We start from the raw sequence: 24,973 nt of genomic DNA, 5'->3' as shown, positions 1-24,973 counted from the left end.
AGAGCTCGGGCAATGAACACAAATTTTTGCGGAGAAGTTCTTTATGGCTCCACTTTAAAAAGTTAAATTATCGGGCGTGTTGATTGCTCCAAAGCACGAGAGATTCACGAGACTATAATCGAAATTCTAGATCTCCAAGTAAAATAAAAGAGAGTGGGATTTTTTTAAGTAGTCATTTGTAAATCTACTGCCATCGAGTAAAGGACCGCGCATGACATAGCACTCTCTTCGTTCCTAAATGGCAATTCTTCTAACATGCTCGAAAGAGTATCAATTTTCACACGTCTATAGGAAGGAAAAGTTTTAAGACTTAATTGTCCACATCAACGCTAGTCATGTCGCGTAAGATGATCGGCGTCCACGTCAGCGATTTCCAGCCAAAATTGGCTAGAATTATTCAATTGGCAAATTGTCAAAAGGTTTAAGACTAAATTTGCCAAATTGAAAAATTTACGATTAAATTAGCACAAGTGTAATAGAAGTTTGATTATGTAAGGCTTTATGGGAACAAAAAAGAAACGAAAGGAGAAAGGATTTTATATTAGGGAAAATGTCACCAAAAACCCTAAATTATGCCACTTGTGACACATTTACCCTAAACTTTTTTTTATAACACGAAAAACCCCAAATTATGCCACTTGTGATAAATTTACCCTGAACTTTTTTTTATGACACGAAAAACCCCAAACATGCCACTTGTGATACATTTACCTCACAATATTTTGACCCATGGGCATTTTCGTCTTTTTTTTTTTTTTTTTTTTTTTCCTTTCTTCTCCGCGGAGGAAGCCGCGAGGGCAATCCTCGCCGGCGGTGGGTGGGCGAGGGCCGCCCTCGCCGGCCAGCGAGGGTCGCCATCACCGGCGGCGAGGGCGCCGCTCACGCCGTGGCTCGCCAAATCGGCGAGGGCCCTCACCTAACCCACCGCCGGCGAGGATTGCCCTCGCTGGCTTCCCTCCGCTGGAGAAGAAAGGCAAAAAAAAAGAAAAAAAGAAAAAGACAAAAATGTCCATGGGTCAAAGTATTGTGGGGTAAATGTGTCACAAATGGCATAGTTTGAGATTTTTTGTGTCATAAAAAAAAGTTCAGGGTAAATTTGTCACAAGTGGCATAGTTTAGGGTTTTTCGTGTTACAAAAAAAAATTCAGGGTAAATGTGTCACAAGTGGCATAGTTTAGGATTTTTTGTGGCATTTTCCCTTTATATTATATAACATTTGTGGTCTTTTTTCACACAATTGTATCTATTGGCGTTAACTAATTATCCATATCAATGGTGATTGATATGAGTTACCACATAAATTATGACTCCATTTGTTTCTCTAAAAATGAATAATTTAAAAAATACTTTTCGAAAAATGATCATTGGTATCGCTTAAAATAATTAGTCAGCGAAAATTTGTTTTCATTACCGATAATAACTTATACCTAAATATTTTCGTAAATGAGGACAATAATTTTCGTTTATTTATTTTTATAAATAATACGAGCAATCGTTTTGCAAACCGTTTATTCTTCCGCGAAATGAACTAAGGCTGCGTTTGGTCGACCGGATAAAAGCCAGAATAAGATATGTTTTATCCTATCCTGTGTTTGGTGGTGGTCCAGGATAGGATAAGGTCGGATATAGACCGGATAAAAAAATCCGAGGGGGGTGGGATAGACCTGGATAGGATTTCTAATGCCTATTTTTCCAGAAACCCTACACTCCACTCGCTCATCTTCATCCCCACACCTTGTGCGCTTTCACCAAAAAATTTCTCGCTTTTTTCCTTCACCGACTCCTCCGAACTCGTGAATAAAAAAAAAAAAAAAATTATCCTATCCGACTTTAAATCAATTCACCAAACAAATGGCCAGAAGAAATCCGGATTTCTTATCCTATCCTATTCACCTATCCGTTGAAATCCGACAATCAAACGCATTTAAAATTTATTTCGAAACGAAAACGAGCAATACTTATTTACAAAAAGAAAAAAAAAAAGGCGGGTGGCGGGGACCACGTGGAGAAATCTTCTACGTCGGAGTGCAGAATCGTAGCTGTTGAGATTTCTTTTATCGGCGGCCCGATCTGGTCGGCTCGGCCCAAATCCGTTGATTTTTTCTCACGCTTTGACGTTGACTAAAAGAACAGTAAATAATAAAAGTAGAACAATCAAATAAATAATAACAATTCCGACCAAAAATAAATAATAATAATAATAATGGTTTTTGTTCTTTTGCTAATTAAGACAGGGCGACAGGCCCTACACGTCAGGGGGAAGCCGTCCATCCATCCTGAGATTGGTCCCAGATATTCCTAGTCCCCATAATTGAACATTCACGGGTCCTTTCCTATCGCATTCCACATTATCGTTTTAATATTTGGCATGAGTGGGGAGTACTACTGTGCTTTTAATTAAACCAAACTAGGGATGAGCACGGGAACGAACCGGCCGGTTTCTGGGCAGTTTCCGGTTTCTAAATTTGGAACAGGTAATAATCGGTTTAATTCTCGATTCTGGATGTGAACCGAACCATCCTGACCGGATCAATGGTTTGTCTTTTTTTAATGCCAAGAGGCTGGAGAAGAGAACAAAAACGGTGTTCATAGACACACTTGCACTCTGCAAAGTGTTCCATTTCTACAAGAGTTTTAGAAACAACGTTCTTTCCAATCTCTCGTCTGATCCTAGTCTAGAGAATACAAAAGAAAAAACAAATTACGGCCGGTTCTTGAATCCATCCGGGAACCGGATCGGTCGGTTTGGTTTCGAGACTAGATGGACTACTTTTCTAGACTTATTCCCGGTTCCAAAATGGAAACTGGCCCGATCTATCATCGATCACCCATAATTCAAACGCGCATATCCATGATTTTTTTGCAGTTTTTTGTTGGAGAGATATATTAAGCTAGTGTAAGAAAACTTCCAAGAATCGAAATCGAAATATCTTACTAAGTCTTTTCTTAGGTTAGGACAGTACATATTCACCTTTTATTACCTTAGAAGTTTTTTCTTTTAATTTAGTGGTAAAGTGATGTTTAGATCAACTGTCGTGCACCTCGATTAGTCCATTTCCCTAAACGATCATAAAGGTTCGGTCATTCATATCGGCCAATGTATTTAGGATTTACTCATGCAACGCTGCTTCTAACAAGACTCGAATCCAAGATCACAATTGAGATGAACATACCCTCTTCCCATCTAAGCCGACACCTCATCGGCGGGCTGAAACTTCAATTTCACGAAATTTGGGACACTCAATAGGGAAGCACAACACATGCCCTAGAGTTCCATTAACCATATACATTTCCTTTCCTTACGAGGAGCTATATATTTGGCAATTTGCAGATATAACCCTGGATGTGCATTCAATTGAAGCGCTTACTCAAGTGGATCGATTCTCAAGCCAACTAGCTTCGAGCCTTAACAACAATAATTGCCAGCGAGGACTTTAATGATGCATTAGGGGAAACGTGCCGACAAAAATTACCTCAATTTCATCCATTAAATAATGAATTTTTTTCTATCTTTTTTTTTTTGCTGAATAAGATATGAACATTGATTTATACCACCGCCTCGGCCGTGCATTGGCTTAGCGCTCCCCTCCCCCCACGAAGGGTAGGAGTTCGAATCCCAGCTGGCGCAGTTAGGATTCTTAAGCGTGACGTCGTGGTGGTGGGTCCTAGCGTGTCACCCCCGGCTTACCTCCTATTGTCGGCCATGCGGGGTTCCTGTTACCAAAAAAAAAAAAAAACATTGATTTATGATACTATATTTGAATTTTGCATTAATACAGAAAAATACAAAAACAAATAGGAAAAAGAAAACAAAAGCTAGCCTTGCTTGACCTGTAGCGTATGAAATTTCGATTCAAAATGCCCTTTCGCTCTCCACCAAACTTTAGCGCCCCGCTTGTCATGTCCAAATTGGTCACTCCTAAAAAATGTATAAATAAATAGGGTTAATTAATAATACTTTTATTAAAAATAATTTTTTTATTTTTGCCATGCCGGTAAAAAATTTTCTCATAAATAATTTTTTTATTAATAATTTTTTTACAAATATTTGACTAAAATTTTTTTATTGAAAACTAATTTTTTAATATTATTTTTTTATTTTTTCGAATTTTTTTCGAATTTTTTTATTTTTTATTTTATTTTATTTTTCCTTTCCTTTTCTTTTCTTTTTTCCTTCATATTCTTTATCTTAAAATATTTTTATTGAAATTATTTTTTTTTTTTTTTTGCCATGGCCAGTGGTTTAGGCCACTGGCGTAAAATATTTTTTTATAAATATTTTTTATTGAAAAATATTTTTTTATTTTTTTTGCGGCGATTGTGGCGCCCTCTTGAAGTCTGCGGAGGAAGCTCAAGGGCACGCCGAGCTCACCTCTCACTCTAACTTCTCCGAGTCCACCGAGACTGTCCTCAATCTCATCTGTAGCTCCTGCGGGAAGCCCTGCCGATCCAAGACGGCACGCCGAATCCTCGCCTTTTATGGCGTTCTGATTTGTTGCGCTGGCCATTGATTTGGTTTTTGAGTGACTTTAATGATGCATTAGGGGAAGTGTGCCGATAAAATTACCTCAATTTCATCCATTAAATAATGAATTTGTTTCTATCTTATTTTTTTTTGCTGAATAAGATATGAACATTGATTTATGATACTATATTTGAATTTTGACCATTAATACAGAAAAATACAAAAGCAAATCGGAAAAAGAAAACAAAAGCTAGCCTTGCTTGACCTGTAGCGTATGAAATTTCGATTCAAAATGCCCTTTCGCTCTCCACCAAACTTTAGCACCCCGCTTGTCAAGTCCAAATTGGGCACTCCTTAAAAATGTATAAATAAATATAAAAATATCTTTTATTTTTCGTATTAATGAAAATAAGGAAAATTTTCAAATAAGAGTTTAAAGCGAGGCGACTTAGTCTCGAATCACCCCCTCGGCTCATCGGCCGGCCATGGCTTGGAAAGTGCCACGTGAGATGCACGCGCTCACCGACCGGCGAAGATCTAGTCGGGGCCGGTGAGCCGTGATCTCAAGACTTAACGGCCCGCTCCACGGTCTTACTCGGAGACAGGGTCTCACCCGTCGAGACCCTTTTAAGAAACATTACTTTTTGCAAAAGTTGTAGTATAGTAACGATTTGATTAATGACAGATTATGATCACGAGATGCATGAAAAAAAAAAAAAAAACATGGGATAGTGGAGTAAAACATAGTAACTCCGGAATGTTTCACGTTTGTGCAATTTGCATCTCCCCATTATTTAATCATATTCGCACAATATTATTGCATAAGTAAAAAAAAATCCATGAATATTAAATACTCGAATAATGCAAAAAATTCATGGATTTTTTTTTTAGTATATTTTTTTCTGAATTAGGTGGCAGTCAATTCGTATTCGTACGTCGTCGCCGCCGACCGTCTTCTTCGTCGTCCATTCCGTCCTCATCTCTCCGATTCCTCCATAAATTGCTCGCCGACGACGCTCGGTTATTGCGAACAAAAAGAAGCAACCATCTTTCGCTCCGTACCTCGCCGTGTAATCGGATTCCGGCGAAGTTCGCCGCTTCAATCGTTCGCCGCGACCAGCCGGAGCTGGTCGGTCGCCGGTCGCCGGCCGGATTTCTCTTCTCGGGGTCTTCGATAAGCGCCCCCGTCGCTTCCCGCGGCCGCGGAGCTCGATCGCCGCCGACGTTCCGCTTCGGTTGCAGAGGGTTTTTGAAACCGGGATCGCTTGGAATCCCGTCGATATTCGCCTTGCCCCGGAGAACACGTCGGAGCTTGATTCCCGCTCGCTTGCGATTGCTTGACCTCGGAGGTGTTTGGTTGTTGCAGGTGAGTTCGTCTTTGCTTCTAAGTTTGAAGTTTGCTGCGAATCCGATGCTGCTGAGCTTTGAAGCTGACTTTTTTTTTTTTTGTTTGTGAACCAGATAAAGGGGCGCGGAGAGGCTTTAGTCGGAGTCGGGATACGGGAGAAGATCGCCGGAAGATGACGATCGGGGATATTGCGCCGAAGAAGGAGAGGAAGTCGCGGAGGAGCAAGGCGGTCGTGGACGAGAACGCTCCGCTGTTGCCCAAGAGGCAAGACGAGGAGGAGGCCAGCTTCGATGAGTTCAATGGGGCTTCCTTCACCGGGGCGGTTTTCAACCTGTCCACCACGATCGTCGGTGCCGGAATCATGGCGTTGCCGGCGACCATGAAAGTGCTGGGTCTCGGCCTGGGGATCGCCATGATCGTCTTCATGGCTTTCCTGACCAATGCGTCCATTGATATGTTGCTCCGGTTTAGCAGGGCGGGCAAATCCGTCTCGTACGGTGGTCTCATGGGGGATGCTTTCGGCAAGTACGGGAGGATTCTGTTGCAGATATGCGTCATGGTCAACAACATCGGTGTGCTCATCGTGTACATGATCATTATCGGTACGAGTTCGAACCATTTCAGTATATTTTGGAATATTGTCAATGGTTTCACTTGGACTTAGGTTATGAAATTGTGGAGTATCATCCTGTTTTGACGTTTAGACATTATTTGAAGGGGATGTGCTGTCCGGAACATCTTCGAGCGGGGTTCACCATGCTGGTGTTCTTGAAGGGTGGTTTGGAGAACACTGGTGGAATGGCCGTACCTTTGTTCTTCTTGTCACGACACTGGGAATATTTGCTCCTTTGGCATGCTTTAAGCGAATAGGTAAGCCTTGCATCTTCTATCATTTGGTTGGGGCATCTTGTATGCTTTCGCTCTGGTCTGATCTTAGTGTTTTTTTTTACTTGTTAATGGAATTGAAACAATCGTTTTTGTCCTGTGCGCGTGTACGGTTTAGTCTACTTTAAATTACCTACCGATTGGTTTGGAAGATCTCGCCTGTTAGGATATATAGTTTTGCTAGTCATATTTGGAAGTAATTTGATCTTATGGTGTGTCTTTCAGAGTGCTCAAGAATGGATCTTGATTTTACTGCTCTAATGCATTCTATGCTGCATCTCAGATCTCTAGTGAAGCTATCTTCACGGATATAACTTGATGTTGTTCTTGTTATATTTGGCCACGACTCAGTGAGACTGATGTGATTTTCTTATTCTGGTTGCAGATTCATTGAGATTCACATCTGCCTTGTCTGTTGCACTGGCAGTGGTGTTTCTTGTTATCACTGCGGGAATTTCAATCATTAAATTGATTTCGGGAGGCGTTGCAATGCCCAGAATGCTACCTGATATAACTGATTTGGCATCATTCTGGAATCTCTTCACTGTAGTTCCTGTTCTCGTCACTGCATATATCTGCCATTACAATGGTATGCTTGTGACTGGGAATTCATGATGTCCCTGTATTATTGCTCCCACTTCCAAATCTACATGTGTTCATGGCAAAGCATCATTTGCATGATTAGTCATTTAAACTTCGACATCAACTTAAAAGTTCAAATGAATTGGCATTTATTCAAGTTGATGCTTGAGGTTCTTTTTTAATATAAGATCTTGAACATTCCAAATGTGCTTGCATTGTAAAAGTGCATGCTTAATTTTTTCCTGGTGTTGGCTGATCCTTGTTTTTTTATGTTGTTTTGACGATCTTAGTAGTATTGATTATTATTCTTTCGGAGCTATTGTTTGTAATTAGTATTTGTGTGAGTTTTAACCCTGCACGAGAATTGGTCTATTAAATATGAACTTGCAAGAAGTTGAACCTGAGAAGTTTGATTAAATACGGGCAAATCGCATGATTTGTTTTGATATGTGAACCAAAGAGCTAGACCAGTTAATTGACTTTTGATTTTCTTCACAATTTTGCAGTCCACAGCATCGACAATGAACTCGAAGATTCCACACAGATAAAGGCAGTTGTGGGAACATCACTTGCTCTGTGCTCGTCTGTGTATATAATGACTAGCTTCTTTGGGTTCCTCCTCTTTGGTGATGGGACACTTGACGATGTGCTTGCTAATTTTGACACCAACCTTGGCATTCCTTACGGTTCCTTGCTCAATGATGCTGTTCGTGTTAGCTACGCAGCGCATCTTATGCTTGTATTTCCCATCGTCTTCTATCCACTGCGACTGAACATGGACGGTCTTCTCTTTCCCTCTGCAAGGCCACTTGTTTTAGTTAACCTGAGGTTTACATTGCTCACAACCGGTCTTATCACTGTAATATTCATGGGTGCAAATTTTATCCCCAGCATCTGGGATGCTTTTCAATTTACTGGAGCGACAGCTGCTGTTTGCCTTGGGTTCATTTTTCCCGCTGCTATTACTCTGAGGTGAGCATTTGCTTTCCCTCAATTGCTGAACGTATTGAGTTGGCACCTTCAATAGTGTTTCCTTATAAATTGATCTCTCTGGGCCTTTCTGACAAGACAGATGCTGAGCAATGAACTATGTTCATTATCAGCTCCACACTTAATTGGAAAAGGATATTTGAGGTCCCTGACTTTGGGAGTGTAATGTGCTGGTTTGTGGCTTAAGAAATGATGATGCCACCAATGCAACATGCCTTTGCCAGCTAAGAATGGCAGTACTTTTAGGTTTTCAGTTTTGAGAGAGAGAGAGAGGGAGAGAGGCAGGCAGGCAGGCAGGCAGGAGAGTTTATGAAGTTTATCTCATTTTACTCTAATGGTTTTGCTTTGTTTGCCATGTGACATAATTAAATTCTATGGTAGATAAGTTCTCGATTCTTCTTGCTGCTTTTTTTCTTGCTACCTGTAAATTTCAATCTGACAGTATCTGTTTCTCGTTGGAAGAATCGTTAAAAACTCAACACCAATTCCACTGTGCTAATTGCAGGGATCATCACAGCATAGCAACCAAGAAGGACAGGATCTTAGCCATTTTCATGATTGTTCTTGCCGTCTTCTCAAACCTGGTGGCTATCTACAGCGATGCTTATGCTTTGTTCAAGAAGCATGAATCTCCCCGTGAATGATGGCTACAGCATCTGGACTTGGTCATGTGGAGAACGAGATAGCAATGGATGCTGAGTCAACTTTAATAACAGAGAAGACATGGGAATCCTTACTCTGTAGGATTCAAACCCGGAAACGTGTCGCGCCGGTCATTGTACAAATCTGCTAGTTTGAAAAATGTATAAAGCCGTGTGAGGACTGGGGTTAGTATTGTTGTCTTCTGCTCGATACTGCTTTACCAACTATAGACTCGAAATAATAGTGTTGTGATTTAGACTTTATCTCCCTATTTCTTGTTCGAGTTTATTTATGGCATGAAACTACTCGAATCATGGGTCTAGTTCTTACCTGCATTCACTAGCACCGTTGGCATCCGTCGGAGCAAAGTAGGAAGGATGCGGTGGGGAAGTTATCCTTTTCTCATTACAAGTGGAATCAAAATAGGCATCTTTTGACACCAGCGCATTGCCTCAAAATCTAATATCTAAGTACTCGGATTATTCTTCTTGTTCCCTTTGCTTGTTCTCTTAAAATACTGGTCATTCGCGAGAGGTCACCCTTATTATCATCTGAACTACCTTTCGTTCTTTCCCCCTTTTGCACGGCTATTAAGTTGTTTTCATGAGGAAGACTAATTTGTGTTGTCCGTATGCCAGTTTTGACTATCAGACCAACCGTGAATGCACCTTGTATACAAGCAAAATGATGCCCCCTCCCTAGAAAATAAGCCCGGTTCTGTCTTAAACCAGCCTTACACAAGAATGGACAATGACGACAAATGATTGGAACATTCGCCGGCAACATGGAAATACTTCAAGCCTCTGAAAGATTTGATTATCAATTTGAGCGTGTACAAACAGAATTATCTTTTCCTTACCAAAAAAAAAAAACAGAACTATCTTTTAAAGCTCTCTCATTCGGACAATAGCTCCAAGGTTTGAAGAATCTTATACCCTTGTTCATATCATTGTACGAGAAAATCCATAATGAACTTGAATTAGCTCATTTATAAAACATCAATTTCCGGTCGTTACAAACTTACAGTTACATACTGCTATAAATAGAGTTGAAACAAATGGATTGTAATGAAGACAAGTTCTTCACGAGCTATAAGCCAATTTGTGGTCTTGTACCAATATACTTAGAATGCACGCGATTCAAGAAGAATAAGAAATGATCAACGACAATTCAAATTCCATCACAACATATGCGGGGGAGTTGCAGGAAGTACTTGATCCTCTTTAACTTATTAGAGCGAGCAAAATCAATTGAATTGATACATAAGTTTTAAAGCTTCTTGTGCAATTACCCCAACACATTACAAGCCTGGACATCTACTCATCGCTTACAATGACTATATACAACACTGTACATGTAACTAACATGATAAATATGTATGGAATGGTGTCTGTCTGAACTGTTAAGAGACTGCAAGTCACTACGGATTACCAAAATTAGCAACAAATGGTACAAGTCTTCTATAATCCCTCCTCCGTCCAAGAGCACAGTTATCAAGCACCCGCCCAAGGATCAAGCGTGTATTCCTCAAAGCTACCTCCCTCGGTGGCAAACCTGGTTCAGTCGATCCTCCTTGCGAGGCCATACTCAGACCTGCCCCAAATGCAGACCCCATGGGGAATTGAAGAGGTCCACTCCTCGCCTTGAAGGACATTTGAGGAGCTAAAAGTTTATCATCACTCCCGAGGCCATTCTCGGACAATAACCCTGGATCTTGTGGATGGGAACCTGTCAAGGAGCTACAGCTCTGCAAGAGGGCTTCCAGAACACTCTGCGCCTCCCAACACAATGTGCTCTCCACCAACTGGGACACTATCGCATACATGTGTGGACTCTGGGCAGCGTCCATGGGAGTATGCTGAAGCAATGCCTTAAGCATGAGAAGCAACACGCGCTGGTACTCTACTGGCCCCTTCTCTAATAACCGGAGCAAGTGCCCAAAAGCAAGAGCAGAGTGCTTTGGAAACCACTCGTTGCACAGAAGCGGCGACACACAGGCAAGGAGGTTATCGACACTCTTGATCTCACCCTGGGAGTAAGCCATAAATACCGTAGCTAAGTCTTCCAACGATTTTGCTTGACACCAGATAGATATGTTGGCCGCAACCGAGCAAGCCTTCTGATACTGCTGCTGGAGCGGAGAAGCAGGACCCACCACTAGATCATTGCTCAGCTGCAAGCAGAGCCATGGGAGTAAGCACGTGATATGCATCAAGAGTCTTGTCTCTGCATCCCCAAAAATTGAGTCACAGGAATGCACGGTGATCCGTGAGAGGACATCGATAGAGACGCCGTGACTAACAGTCGACATGAGTCCTTTTAGCACGAGAGGCTGAACCCCTTCAAAAACTGGCAGGTTCCCACTGGATGGCGGAATTTCAGAGGCACTTCTGGAATCCATCCGCTGAAATTCTCCCATGTCACTACCAGAGGCATCAAGCTCATCTCTGGGCATGCTTGAGAGGAGTACATTTTCTGTTGTTCTATCTCGAAACGATAAGCGATCGATTATACGGGAGAAGAGCTCAAGTACCTGACAGTACACATGAACAAAATCTGTGTGCATCATCGCCACACACCCCCAAAAGAGTTGAGGATAAAGTATTAACTTCTCTGGCTCCATGTTCTCCACCATGACTTGCAATGTCAAGAGAATTTCCATAACAAAACCCAGAACTGGAGGCACCGGGTTTCCTAAGCATCTGTGAAGGCAGCGGAGGAGTGATACACATGTATCACTGGTAACGGTGGGTCGAAGTGCACGGTAAATCTGGTGGGAGCGACATGCAAGGTGTCTTGAGGTGCACTCCATCGCCCATTTAAGTGCCTCGGTCCCCCAAGTTTCACGTAAATCTCCTTGAAAAAAGATTGCATCAACCATGCTCTGAACTAGGGAAGATAGAAGAGCTGCGCTTGGAAGCTCAGTTCTAGTAACTGTGGGATCCTCATTTTCCCACATCATGCTCCCACGCTTTGACTGGACATATTTGATCAGGCTCACGACCTGCTGTTTGTTCTCTCCATCACTATTTTCAACTTCATATAACTCCAAGTGGCGTCCAGCAAGCGAGTACAACAAATTAACAAGCAAGTGTTGGCAGTGCTCCAGCACAATATCTTCTGAACTATCCATCGACACAAACGTGACATGAAATAGCAGAGGAAGGTGCTCACGGAAGTCTTCATCATTTTCATATGCGATTTCTGCAAGCAGAATCAATGCTATATCTGCATGGGTGAGTGAATGTTGCTGATGCCCTTGCAATGCCGATCGCAGTTCTTTTGCATTTACGGGATGCCCTGCAACACCAGAATGAATCCCCTCTTCTCCAGAGTTTGGAGTATCGATCAGGTAGTCCCCACTATCTCGAGAAACATGGCGGCTTCTCATACTTCCAGTTGAACTTCTGACCCCAATTAATGGCCCTGACATGTTCACCAGAGCAGGAAGCAGCTGACCTGATCGTCCTGCAGTTACTGGAACTATGCTCAGCTCAGGAGGCATTGGGCTAAGTGGGCCTGATACACTTCTTCCAGTCACAGCTGCTGTTCTCCAGCTCAGGCTGCCACTTGTATTCCGAAGTGGACCGTCAAGGGAACCTCGAACAAGCAGCGGTGACATGTGTGGTTGGCTGTCCACTAAAGCTGCAACCTGGGCTGCTGGAGGACCCTGAGAGAATTCCAATAAAAAGTTTCCACCTGCATCGCCCTTATTTCCACCTGGCAGAACAGGTTCAATACTATCTTCCAGCATCCTCTGAGACAACTGGAAAACTAAGTGATCGATTGTCCGCTGTGGACATATGCGAGCCAAGTATAAACTTACTCGCTTTGCAACAGAGAAATACGTAGCAAATGCACCACTAATTTCTGTAGATGCATTTGAATCGCAATCTTCGATCCCTTTTGTTATCAGGAAATCTAGAACTGGGCTAATGTTCCTAGGCTTGCTAGCAATAGTCCTCCACAGCTTCTCAATCTCATCTGGAAATTGGTCACCGTGCCGCCATGTCACGTAGTAAAGACTTTTCAACAATCTTTCACTCCAACCAGACTCTTTGAGTTTCCAGAAATTGAGATTCTCAATCCATGGAGCCATGCATGTCAGGACCTGATGCTGTGCTATAATATCAACCGCATCAAGTTGTCTCTGCATAATTTCCTCACACAGAAGCTGACTTAGTTCAGGATGATCTTTAGCCAACTTGCATGACAACTTGTACTGAAACTGTTGGTAGGAATCAGGGAGATTTCCAACAACAGCAGCTCGGTAGCTTCCCGAACCATCAATGCCATCCTCTGCCCACTCACGGTCTGAAAGCGTCTCTAGCATCTGAAGCGCTTCATCACGAATTTGCCTAGATGGATCAACCACCTTGTACAGGATAAGGCTCAAGAGTCGCTGGATTTCACATTTTGGTATTTCTTGCCGCATGTAGACCTCAGCCAACACGCTGAAGTATCCGTCAGCAATGGTAGGATCTGAATAGTAGCACTGCAGAAAAGGTAAACCTATGTGAGTTCCAAGAGGAGATGACTATGCCATGCCAGCTAGAGGCAGTTTTTAAAATAGCCCATTGAGCCTAGTGTGTTACAGTATACAGCTGTAAACAGGTCCAGATTGGTGTAGAAGAGTGTGTGAAAGACATTACCTGATCAATGCATGCAAGAAACAGGTCCAAATTGGTGAGAAGCAGGTTCTTTAAGGCCAACTTTGCCAGTGAAGCACGAAGATGACCACCTCTGTTACGAGCAGCAGTTCCCCGCCCACCTTCTCCTGTGTACTTGGAATAAGAGGGAGTTCGTGGATCAGCCGGTGAGTAACCAAAAGGAGCTCTCGCACTTGGTTCCATAAATAAACTATTGATCCAAGAGATCACTCTGCCACTCATTTTTCTTGCATTGTCATCAAAGCAAGGCCCATATAGAAGTGAAGCCATAGCATTCATCGAGGCCCACTGGATTGCCTCCACCTGTTCGCTAACTTCTCTATCAAAAGAAAGTTTATCTACAGAATCCTTTGACCGAGAATGCTGCGAGGACTTGTACCGCTCAACCTCACGACGATGGTCAGTAACACCATCCTGACTCCATGTGCTCACTGCATCATCACACCATGAGAGAAGCAGATCAAATAGTTTCTTCCTGGTTCTAAGATCGAACCTTTCAGACTTTGATTCAACAAATTCAGGGGCAAGCGTTTTTAGAATAGAAGCAAGTGCATAACGGAGAGGTTGAATCTCAGGGAAACTTTCAGGAGGTGCTGAAGTGTTGTGCTTCATTGTCTCATCAATGAACTTCAGATAGTGGAGACGGAAGGCAGGTTTACGGACCAACATGCCAGGCCAGATACTCTCAGCAACTGTCCGATATATATTAGCAATGTGAATGCGGAGTTCCTCTCGCCGAGCTTTTTGAGACTGTTAACCAGAAAAATGAAAAATAACCCACAATTAACTTTCATTTAAAGGTCAGAATATATAGAAAATTACAAAATTGACTTCCTAATTATGGACAATACTCCTGCGTGCATCACTTGACCTTGTGAGAGATAAAACTGAACATGATGGCAAGTACGTTCTTGCTATCCAAAAGTCACAGATAAAGATATAATATGCCGGAAATTCAAGTACCTTCCACTTTGGTTTTCCCTCCGTTTCCATTGAAATCTCATCAATAAAAGATGAAAGTTCACCAAACATGATTTCACACGCTTCCAGATGTGAGTGACCGAGTGCCATGGTAGCTGCATGCTACACCAAACAGACGGAAGAAAAAACACTTAGCTGAAAGCACAGCAATTAACCCCATGTCAATAGAATATGCCATAGAAGAAAAAGAAATGGCGCAGTTTTATATTCTGATAAAAGGCAATTAAAACTGATCCACAAGTAGCATATCCATCAAACTAGACTAAGACTGTCATCACACATCATCTTCACAAATATCCATCAACTTTTGACACAGTTTGTGCATTCCACATTTAAAAACAGCTAGTCCACCCAGGATGTTGACATTATGAGGAACTTCATGTAGAACCCTCACGAAATAATGTAAGGAAATATCTGCATAAATATGCACTAGAATTTTCAAGATTGCAGAGATATCCGTGTACTTACCGTGTAGGCCTCTGATCCAGATTTTAATGAGGAGAAAATCAGATGGTAGAGATCTTTGTTTACAGCCAAGCCACCAGCTTCTCTACCATCTGGCGGACACGAACATAGAAACATTGCGTACATAAGCCATTGATCCAGTTTATTCTCCATATCTTGTGCCTGTGTCGCCTTTCCACCTAACTCAACTGGTGTAATATGAGCAAGGCGTTGCGTGACCTCCACCCTACATAAGTAGTTGCCATTAAGGTCTTTTAATCAAAGGCACCCTTTTCCAAGATGCACAAATCAGAGATCACAGTGAATAAGTAAATCTGAGATTGTAAACATTATAAGGGGCTGTTAAAGTCATAGCTTCTATAAGTTGCAACTTGTACATTAGCTTTCACACTCTGATAGACTATAAAGATTTGCCACAGTAAACTGATGGATGAAGGGGCACAGGACAGTTCACTCAAAAATATTAGAGATCCTATACTCCTAGGCAAACAAAAGCAGACTGAAGTACAGCTCTGGAAACATGGCTTCTGAGATATTGTACAATGGAGCCATCACCAGTAACATTTGATAACTCATGTTACATCTCTCTCCTCCCTGCTAACAGAATGATATCTCAACAAGAAACTTCTCCATTATCAGATTGGTCACACACTCTGCCATGCCTTTGGTCAGTTTTGGTTATAACTTGATTGCCCTTTGTTCTAGACAATTTTGCAGAAAATATGAGGGCTTATGGGACTGGAGAGCACCCCCTCCTTTTGGCTAGACACTGCTTGATTAGGCTCGCAATCGTAATTTAATTTATGTTCCATGCCGCCTCTCAACTTCGGACAGTATAGCATCCCAACCAATGGACCAAGGTTTTCTGACGAGCTAGCATCCTTTATGCTTACATCAAGGCTAACAGACAAATATCGATTATCGAGCAAAGGGAGATGTCAGATAGCATTTGTTCCAGTGGTTAGGAGGATAAAATTAACGTCAGCCGACATGATTAACTTACTTTGCTTCTTGAACAGAGCTAGGACATAGCTCGGCAGCATACTTTATAAGCTCACTCAGACACCGAGCCCACCTATTCTTATCAGGGCTGTCGAATATTATTGACTGAAGCGTCACATCAGGAGGAATGACATCAGATTCTCGTCTCAAATCAAAAGGACGCCCAGAATCCCAATAGCAGCTCTGAACAATTTCATCCTGTAAGGACAGCTGATAAATAGTAAGAACATTGCAATTCACACACTAATCCCCATGCAAAAATTTGAGAAAGAGTTGATGAAAGTCATTGCCCACCCCATGTTCTTCGAGGACATCGATTATAAAAATAGGCTGGGCTTCACTGACAAAATAGTCCTCTGAGTGTTCACGTGCTGAAAGGTTTCTTATATCATTCCTCAAGGCACGAACACAACGCAACAACTCCAGTGCGGTGTGTCTAATCTGGCTGTCAACAGAACTGAGAAAGATAAGACCCACAGCATCTATCTCTGAAGCATGAAACTCTATTTTCTCAGCTGAATGATGGAAAGAAGGCCTCTTGAATCCCTCATATGCCCGATCGACACTCTTCACCTCTTCCACATTGGAGTCAACCCTATTTTCAGATAAACAAGCTCGCCAAAAACGCATGAGTTCTAATAGGCGCCCCAATGAAGTCTGAATGAGTAGTGGGAACTCATCAGGAAGTCGCAGAATAAAGTTGGCCATCCCTCTCATAACTGCGAAACGACGATGGGGAAGATACCTCACAATCCGATTCAGTACTTGTACTGCTTCCTCACGAACACCAGGATCTATACTTATGCCATGTTGAGGTATTATTTCGGTTATTTTGTCACTTCGGCCAACTTCTTCGATCAGATAGGGTATGCACTTCAGCACTGACCTGAAGAGAGATCCTTGAGCCTTGTCTTTGGTCACAGCATCTAGAGTAGCAGAATGCGTCAATCGAAGTGTTTCAGCAGAGAAGTAATGAATAGTAAGTAAATTTGGATATTGATCCTGGAAATTATTTAATCAATAAGACACCACCACATATGAAAGGTCCCAAATTTATGGAGAGAAGAAGCTGTTGCACTCCGGAACTTTCAAGTATTTCACACAGCTGCTTTCAAACATTGTTTCAAGCAACCTTACATCAATCACCATTCCTGGATTTGCTATCAGAAGGGCCGATTTAAGTTTCCAAGACTACCAGTCTCAGAAAAAACATCAAAAGACGGCTAAAGGCGTTTGCTTTAAACAGCTCTTTTTTCTCATGCGGAATGGCTGCCAAGCAGGTCATGAAGGTCAAGCCTATTCTCAGGTAATGTCTTTATATTTAACAAATAAGTTATTTGCACTCCTTATACACACAGAACGTGATTCAACCATTTTGTCCAACAGCAATAACAGTTAATACTTTCTTTTGTATACTCTAATCAGATCCACCAGTAAGCAACTCCTTGGTTAAGAAAAGTGGTGTTGACTGCATCTTCAAGTTAATACAGATCATAAACAGAATCCTCCATAAGAAAAAAAATGGATCACTATGTTCATAGGCCGTGATTTATAGATCAGCATGATTGTGTGTGTTTTTTCAGCAAATAAATTCTCAGATGTTTATGAAACTCCATGCAATTTAACAGGCCAGTGCACATTAAATTCTTTCCAATTTTTATAAAGCTCAATTTGTAGTGGCTTACAACTGGAACAAAATGCCACTAAGCAATCGAGCGTATGGGAGGAACGGAACTAATTTAAGTCAAACCAGGTGCCACAAGCTTACGAGACAAATGTACACAGTTTATTCTATTATACGAGCAACACATAGATAAACCATAAGAAAATGATCACTTTTCTGATTATTGTTATAAGGAGATCCACTCAACAAACATTCTTAGAGATCCATTCTGGCTATGTTCATAGTGAAGTTGAAAAATGCTAGCCCTCTTTGAGGTCAAAATTCAAGGAAGCAATCACTATACTTGTTTTAGACTTTTTGATGGAACTTTTATAGAAATTAATACCAATTGCGGTCCTTGAGGAAGTTAGAAGAGCCTGACTGTAAATCCGATGGCAAGACCTCACTATCAGCTCAATGGCAGCTTTAACTTTTGGAATGTAGTGGCCAATGTCGTGACCTGCTAATGCAACAAATGTCAAACATGTTCAGTTAAATGGTCAAAGTCAACCTTTGGAATGAACAACAGGCTAACTGACAAGCTAGCCGACCTTTGAATATCTCCGGGCCGAAGTGCTGGCTTGAAGGAGTCATCACAATGGAGAGCAGAGCTCTGAGGCCAATCACCTTCGCTTCACTTGGGCTATCTTGCTTAAGCAACTCTAACACCATGTGATTCATGGCAAAATCAAGGTTATGCTCTGCCATTGTCACACAGAATTCAACAAGCTTATCATGTTGCACATCCTGAGTGAGCAATCCTTTCCTCAGAACTGTCAAAAGTTGAGAGGTCACGCTATCCAAGTAGTCCCATCTGCGATTTTGGGCATGGCTAGATGCATAAACACTCAAGTAAAACCTCATTACTCGATGAAGACAGTCCAGGGCCATGAATCTATGATTTTTGTCCTGCAGTAATGCCGATAAAATATGAGTAAATATGCAATAAAAGGCAAACACTATCTATAATCTACAGCTCGACATCAGAACATCTCATCCATGTTTCTCTCTTGTCAGTCGACTGACAACTGACAGGACTTACTCTGAGAAGCTTGTAGAGTTGTTCCATGTGAGAACTTAAGCCGCTGTTGAAGGTTTGAGGATCTCCAAGGCAGAGAAGAAGAGTTACCAATGGGTAACCAACCTAGTCAAAAGAACATTGTAAGAGTCGATATAATAGAAATCATTAAGATTCAGAGAGTCAGAGAGATGCAAGAAGGTATGTGAATCGAGGAGAACTAAAAAAATAAAACTTGCGAAGTAAAATATTCACATGGTAGAAATTTTATAAAAGTCTCCATGCAAAATACATAAATTTCAAGGAACTTGATGAGTTAATCTTCCACTCTGGCATTTCAAAGTCCTTTAGTTGGTGACAAAAGAATCTTGAAAGTTCTGGCATTCATGCTGCACACGTTGGTGTGATAAATTGCGTAAATACATGATGAAGGCTGTCAATACTTTTGGAGATAGAAATTCCAGAAATAGAAGTTTCTCTCTATGGGTTAACAAATGGCAAAAAATATGAATCTCACTAAAGAGTAAAATTTGATAGAAAGTCACTTACCGCAATGTGTTTGCTTTGCTTGTCCATCCATTGCATAAGCTGCCCTCTTATACGGCCAACAGCTTCATACCACAATGTAAGAGCAGGCTCCACACCTGATGGAGGCCACTGGCTTTTCCCACCATCGGCAAGTGGGGCTAGGATGTTTGAAAGCATATTGCACAGTGCATGATGAAGCTCGCTTTTCCGTTTATGAGGAGCCCGTATGAGAGGGTTGGCCTTTGCCACAAACGATGCCGATGCATTCAATCCTCCCTCAGTTTTAACCTGGCATCCACTCTGTTAAAAAATTCCAACACTGATATTCACTGAGAGGAAGAAAAATAAATGGATATGCCACTTACCCCAAGTTTCAAGTAGCGCATGCCATTTATAATACAAAGAGTTTCATTTCGAGCAACATTGCTATCGATAGAACGAGTCTTGAGTTCATCAAAAAAGCGCTCAGTGACGGAACTGAATCTGTGAAATCAATGAGAAAGAACTATGTTGTTGGAAGAGTTTGACTATTCAGTTACATAACTGAGCATTCAGCAGTTGACCAGCACACTATTGTCGTCGTTGCAATATGGGATATACTTAACAGACTGATATATACAGACATTCCACCAACAGCTGAAAGCTCTCATTCTTCTTCTCCTTTTTCTTTTTTCTTTCCAAACTATCAGAACCCAGATGCCATTTTCCACACTGGACTACAACAGCATCCAAATAAAGCCAAGGTAGAAAAAGCGAGAAGGACAGAAATCTATAGAGAACCTACTCAGCAGAAGAACCCCCTCTCTCTTACAGGAACTTTCATAATAATGATTATACTAATGAGAAGAAAAAAAACATGACGATTTTGTTGACGATGGAATTGACTTTGTCCGGCAAAAGAGATTGCCAATTAGCACAAACAACATTCATAAATTGTGCACAACTTGGAGATGGACCTGCCAACTCCATAGCAGGTAAAACAAAAGGTACATATCTCATTTACCAGAAGTTTGCACCTAGGACCTTCGAGTGATGACAATCTGTAACCATCCTATGAAAACCCATCTTCTTGCCCTCTCATCCAACCAAAGGTAACAAAACCAAACTAAGAAAAAGAAAAGGAAACAACTGCTTTCTCAAGAACCAGCTCATCCACTTCTACCAAGCAAGGGAAGAATAAAGCATTATTTATAACAAATTATACCTGATCCGAGATAAGGCACCTAAAAGCTGAGCTACCAAGTCAAGAAGAAGCCCGCGCAAATCAACTAATGAGGGATACTCAACCTGGCTTACCACCCTGGAATAGCAGTTTAGTCAACTCATAGATAGAAAAGCAACAAGCACTAAATCAAAAGCTGTTCAAAAGACAACATAAAAAATAAACCTGCAATACATAAGTTAGTCTGCTTGCTGGATGTCATGGCTATATATGCATGTTGCAGGCATGATGCTGCCTAACCATGCCAATCAAATTAAAGTCGTGGCTATTCAATACGCAATCAAACAAAACAAAAGCTTGAAGATGGGATTGTTAATTAAACACTTGGCGGCTAATAAGGAAAACTGACACAATTTGTCTGCATCAGTTAAGAATGAAAAGCCAAAGTTGAACTGAAGTAAAGACTAAGTGGCCATTGAATTTAGAGTAGTCTCATAGGAAGTCGCTAGAATGGATTTGAAATCACAAAATTTCACCATACCTATTAAATTCACTTCCCCCCTTCTTCTTTTTTCAGGTCAACATTTTTGTGTTTTTTTACCATTTTCCATACATGCACTTTATCACTCCAACTTGCAACAAACAACTAGTATAAATTTACACTGCCAAAGAAACCTAATGGGCGCTCTGACACCTCTCGATTCTCACTTTCACATGCAAACTCCAATCTTGTCTTCCTCAAATCAGAAAACCTTAATTCCATTCATCTTCAACAAACCAGACTAACTCCTCAGTCTAACTTGCAAATCATTTCCAACCCCTTTCTCCGCGCTCCACTCTCTCTCTCTCTCTCTCTCTCTCTCTCTCAATATAACTTCTTTTGCCTTTCGGCCAAAGAAAGAAACTTCAAAACAAGATTAAAAGGAGAGAGAAACAAAGGCTCAACCATTAAACAAGTCAAACTGCTACAAGTCAATCGGTTCAACAGTTGATATTTCAGTCGGTTTCTCGTTCTGAGTTTGGAACTATCCAAATTAAAACTTTTGGCTCAGTTTGATTTGAAAAGAAAACTGGAAAGACAAAATTTACACTCATAGTAGATCTTGCCTAAAACAACAGATTGAAATCATCACGATTTGTGCTCACATTAATAATACAAACCATATTTTTCACCAGAAAATTGCTGCCTCAATTTGCACATTTTCATGATACAAAGTTTATACAGAAAGTAAGATGTAAACCTAGGTCAAAGGTCCAGAAAGCATCATCTGCACATCAGTAATCGAAGTCTCTAAATTGAGATGGTCTTCTACAAGATGGGGGCGCCTATAATTGTCATAGTTCCTTAATATAAACATTACAGCGAAGCCTCACCTGTCGGCATTAATTAGCCAATCAAAAACAAAGTTTTCAAGCCCCTTCCAAAGCTTTTCTGCCATGAAAACAATTCCACCAAATTAGTTCGTTAGCAAAAGAGCAACAATACAAACAACGATATAGTGACACATAAGCAATTTGTTACACCATCACAACCAAAATAGAAATTGAAAGAGTGACAAAACCTGTGAGTCCCTCCTGAGGACAGCATTCTACAAACCGAATACATGCCGAGCAAAAGATGCATTCCACTGCAAGCTGAAGGAGAAAGTATTACGCAGTCATCACAAAACTCAAGACGGTGGCATTAATACACATAAGTGTTGAAGATAGGGAACACGAACTTGTAGTATTTCAGTATTGTTTTCACGCATTACAAGGTATTGTCCAATGCAAAGGCAGTTTGAAGTTGAGTATCACATTTGTTGAGATAATCCATCAACCAATCAAATTTCAGAAAGAGACATATATTCGTTCTTAAACTGTGATATTTAGAGAAGCCATGCATGTGCAAAGACAAGCAAGTGCACTAGCATGCATGTCCATGAGCATGCACAAGCACACATAGAATCACATGCAACAAAATCCTTTTTGTAGGGAAAAACGGTAATTAGTCACAAATGATTTTGAAATGTCAAAAATAGAAGCAATACCTTCCTCTGGAAAGTAGATGCATCATTCGCACCTTTTGGGGACTCACTGAAAAAGAAATCCAGAAAGAGTATAATAAGCAATAAGATAACGAAAATGTTTATTTCACCCATATCACAGCATATGAAAAAAGTGACAAGTTCTTAACCTTTCTAAGTTTGCTACTATAACACCTCAAGGAGATTGATAATCTCTTTGAACTATCATTCACAATATAGCTACCCTTACAACTTTCAATGACATATGACACAGAATAAAGATGTACTAGCTTTGACTTGGCTGAACACACAAAAAAAAAATGAAACTTCCAACTAAGCACAACGCAAACTTGGTATGACATGTCTGCAATTCCTCTCGACACAGTGTTTTGAAAGTGTCCTGGTGTTCATACCAGATGGCCAATCAGTATGTGGTTTAACCTATTCAAACAGTTAAACCCAGGGTTTTTTTAGCAAGTTCATCAAGAAAAATTCTCACTATATATAATTTAATGCAAAAGTTGACAGAAACTTCGCTCAAAATGAGTCGGCAAAGGCGTGGCATCACTCCTAAGAGGACATGGATGTCAGTCCCACCAACTACAAATGAACACTTTCTTGAAAGGGCACGTGTAAATTACTTTCAGTAAATTATTTGCCACAACGGCAACAAGCATGCGCTCAGATCAGCTGGTCCAGCGTTAATCTGCCTACCCAAAAACAAGCCCCACTTGCTGGACTAGGTAAAGGACAAGCGGACGACAATAATCATAAAGATGGTGGCTCAATTATCAAAGAAGCAACAATAGTGGCTTGTAACAAGAAGAGAGAAAAGAAGTAGACTGGAATAATGTTTTTTTACATTTCATTCTTTCTGTTTCAAAATTCAACTGATTTAAGAGAAACAGGTTTCAGATAAAAATACATCGAATCTCTGTGACACCATCTAGACATAAACGAAAAGCAGAAATAGAGAGAGAGGTGCAGCGAAGCCCATAGAAAATGGCTGATTAGTCTATTGGGTGGACTTCAGCTTGCATCAACGGATGATCCCGTCTTTTGTTCAAAAAGGCTGCACCCAAAGTATATTTGATTGTAACAGGACACGGGTTTGCTCAATAGTTTTCTAGATGGAACAACAAGCACACACATAATACTAATACTCAAATTCATTCTTCATCTTGGATAGGATGACGTTCATTTTTAAAGATAATTTATATTAAGAGAAACAATTAGAGTCTTTGCATGTGATCAGTCAAAATTCAGTCACCCGATGTCTATGAAGTCATGAAGACACGGACACTAACAATATTCACACGCTAGGTCCCTAAAGACATCTCATAATGCATTTGCAAACGCGGTCAATTATCTTGACGAAGAAATGAGAAGGTACCTTTCTCTCCATCTAAGAAGGGCTTCCAGAAGAGGTATAGGCGTATGCCGTGCAACCATAGCCAATGAATCGAGTACTTGTTCATAGGCTGGATCTGATGGTCGAAGGTACTGCCCATCCTGTGAATACAAATTACGAGAAAACTCAACATACCATCAAACCTAAACGTTCGGCAGCTAATGCCGTTATGCTGTTGGAAGAAAATCCATTCCCCATGGTCAAAAGAGGATGACAGAGAAAGCCAGTAGTGCTACAGCAGGAAATTCCGTCTATCAGCATGCGCCTCGGAGATAATGGTGCCCGCATCAATCCAAACAAATGAACTCAGCTCGCCGTAATCAGCTATAGCTAGACGAACCAGTTTAACACTCTTGCAAAAACCAGGCAGCCGTCGCTCGTTTCACCCGCATTTATGCCTAAGGATCCCATCTTATACCGCCTCACCTTGAGGCACACGAACAACTAGCAGAGAAAAGGGACCTCTATTACGCCACCCAAGAGAGACCGAGACCTAAAACCCACAATTTGCCAAATACTTCACCTTTGTCCCTCATCAATAAGGCCTTCCACAACACCTTTCTCACTCGACAAGTCCCCTTCCTTAACAGTTCAACAGACATTCTCTACGACCTAAACTTCCGACAAAGCCCTACGATTCCGCAACCGGTTCACTTCTCGACACCTAACAGCTTCGGCCGCATCACGCCGGCATTTTGACGAATACTGCAAGCTTCCGTACCCCCCCATCGGTCACGGCGAATACAACGCCATCTCCGATTCAAATCGGGACCCCATTCAGCCCGAAGAACCGGGCAAACCGAACGCATCGAGCGAGCGAGCGAGGGGGGGGGGGCGCGCAAGAGGAGCAGTGACTGACCTGAGCTTGAGCAGTTTCGATGCGACGGCGAGCGAGCGGGAGGAACCGCTGCAGGAGAGCGTCGACGATCAATTTCGCGGCGCTTCCTGCCTTCATCTTCTCCTGCGATTCTTTCGGGGGTCGCTACGAATCAAATCACTTCCTCCTCCATCTCTTCGACTTTTGCTCGACTCCGCGATTGCTTCCAGCTTCCTCCGTCAATCATCCCCTATGCTTTCGTTTCGTTCCCTGTTGTTTCACTTTATTTTCCATTTATTACATTTATTTATGTATTTCGTTTAATTTTTACTCAGGTG

At 41.4% G+C, this 24,973-nt stretch overlaps 2 protein-coding genes across 2 annotated transcripts; one reads left to right on the top strand and one right to left on the bottom strand.

Moving 5' to 3' along the window:
* The first annotated feature begins 5,901 nt into the window (after positions 1 to 5,901).
* Positions 5,902 to 9,175, top strand: LOC115687459 (amino acid transporter AVT6A-like). The gene is made up of 5 exons (XM_030613046.2): positions 5,902 to 6,415; positions 6,531 to 6,683; positions 7,084 to 7,287; positions 7,787 to 8,252; positions 8,776 to 9,175. The coding sequence occupies exons 1-5, from the start codon at positions 5,986 to 5,988 to the stop codon at positions 8,912 to 8,914; spliced, it is 1,392 nt and encodes a 463-aa protein (XP_030468906.1). The 5' UTR covers positions 5,902 to 5,985; the 3' UTR covers positions 8,915 to 9,175.
* A 937-nt stretch (positions 9,176 to 10,112) lies between these two features.
* LOC115687436 (cell morphogenesis protein PAG1) lies at positions 10,113 to 24,913 on the bottom strand. Its single transcript, XM_030613001.2, has 17 exons — positions 24,678 to 24,913; positions 23,801 to 23,919; positions 22,432 to 22,477; positions 21,964 to 22,036; positions 21,776 to 21,833; positions 20,444 to 20,539; positions 19,605 to 19,722; positions 19,261 to 19,527; positions 18,736 to 18,837; positions 18,245 to 18,602; positions 18,040 to 18,153; positions 16,325 to 16,956; positions 16,032 to 16,228; positions 15,032 to 15,254; positions 14,546 to 14,665; positions 13,565 to 14,332; positions 10,113 to 13,407 (listed from the first exon to the last, which is right to left on the bottom strand). Exons 1-17 carry the CDS (start codon positions 24,771 to 24,773, stop codon positions 10,333 to 10,335), a joined length of 6,462 nt encoding a protein of 2,153 aa, XP_030468861.1. The 5' UTR covers positions 24,774 to 24,913; the 3' UTR covers positions 10,113 to 10,332.
* Between the last annotated feature and the right edge of the window lie 60 nt (positions 24,914 to 24,973).

Source organism: Syzygium oleosum, unplaced genomic scaffold (assembly GCF_021117445.2).
Source record: "Syzygium oleosum isolate NSW1041296 unplaced genomic scaffold, Sole_v2.1 Sole_v2.08, whole genome shotgun sequence".
In the NCBI taxonomy this organism is placed as follows: Eukaryota; Viridiplantae; Streptophyta; class Magnoliopsida; order Myrtales; family Myrtaceae; genus Syzygium; species Syzygium oleosum.
Note: the sequence above shows the minus strand (reverse complement) of the source record. Positions and strands in the feature narration are given on the sequence as shown.

Excerpts from the sequence above, each read along its gene's own strand:
- LOC115687459 (XM_030613046.2), top strand. The coding sequence starts at position 5,986 with ATGACGATCGGGGATATTGCGCCGAAGAAGGAGAGGAAGTCGCGGAGG. Across the intron at positions 6,416-6,530 it reads CGTGTACATGATCATTATCG|GGGATGTGCTGTCCGGAACA; the intron begins GTACGAGTTCGA and ends CATTATTTGAAG. Across the intron at positions 7,288-7,786 it reads ATATATCTGCCATTACAATG|TCCACAGCATCGACAATGAA; the intron begins GTATGCTTGTGA and ends ACAATTTTGCAG.
- LOC115687436 (XM_030613001.2), bottom strand. The coding sequence starts at position 24,773 with ATGAAGGCAGGAAGCGCCGCGAAATTGATCGTCGACGCTCTCCTGCAG. Across the intron at positions 19,723-20,443 it reads GGTGCCTTATCTCGGATCAG|ATTCAGTTCCGTCACTGAGC; the intron begins GTATAATTTGTT and ends TTGATTTCACAG. Across the intron at positions 18,603-18,735 it reads AACTCTACAAGCTTCTCAGA|GACAAAAATCATAGATTCAT; the intron begins GTAAGTCCTGTC and ends GCATTACTGCAG.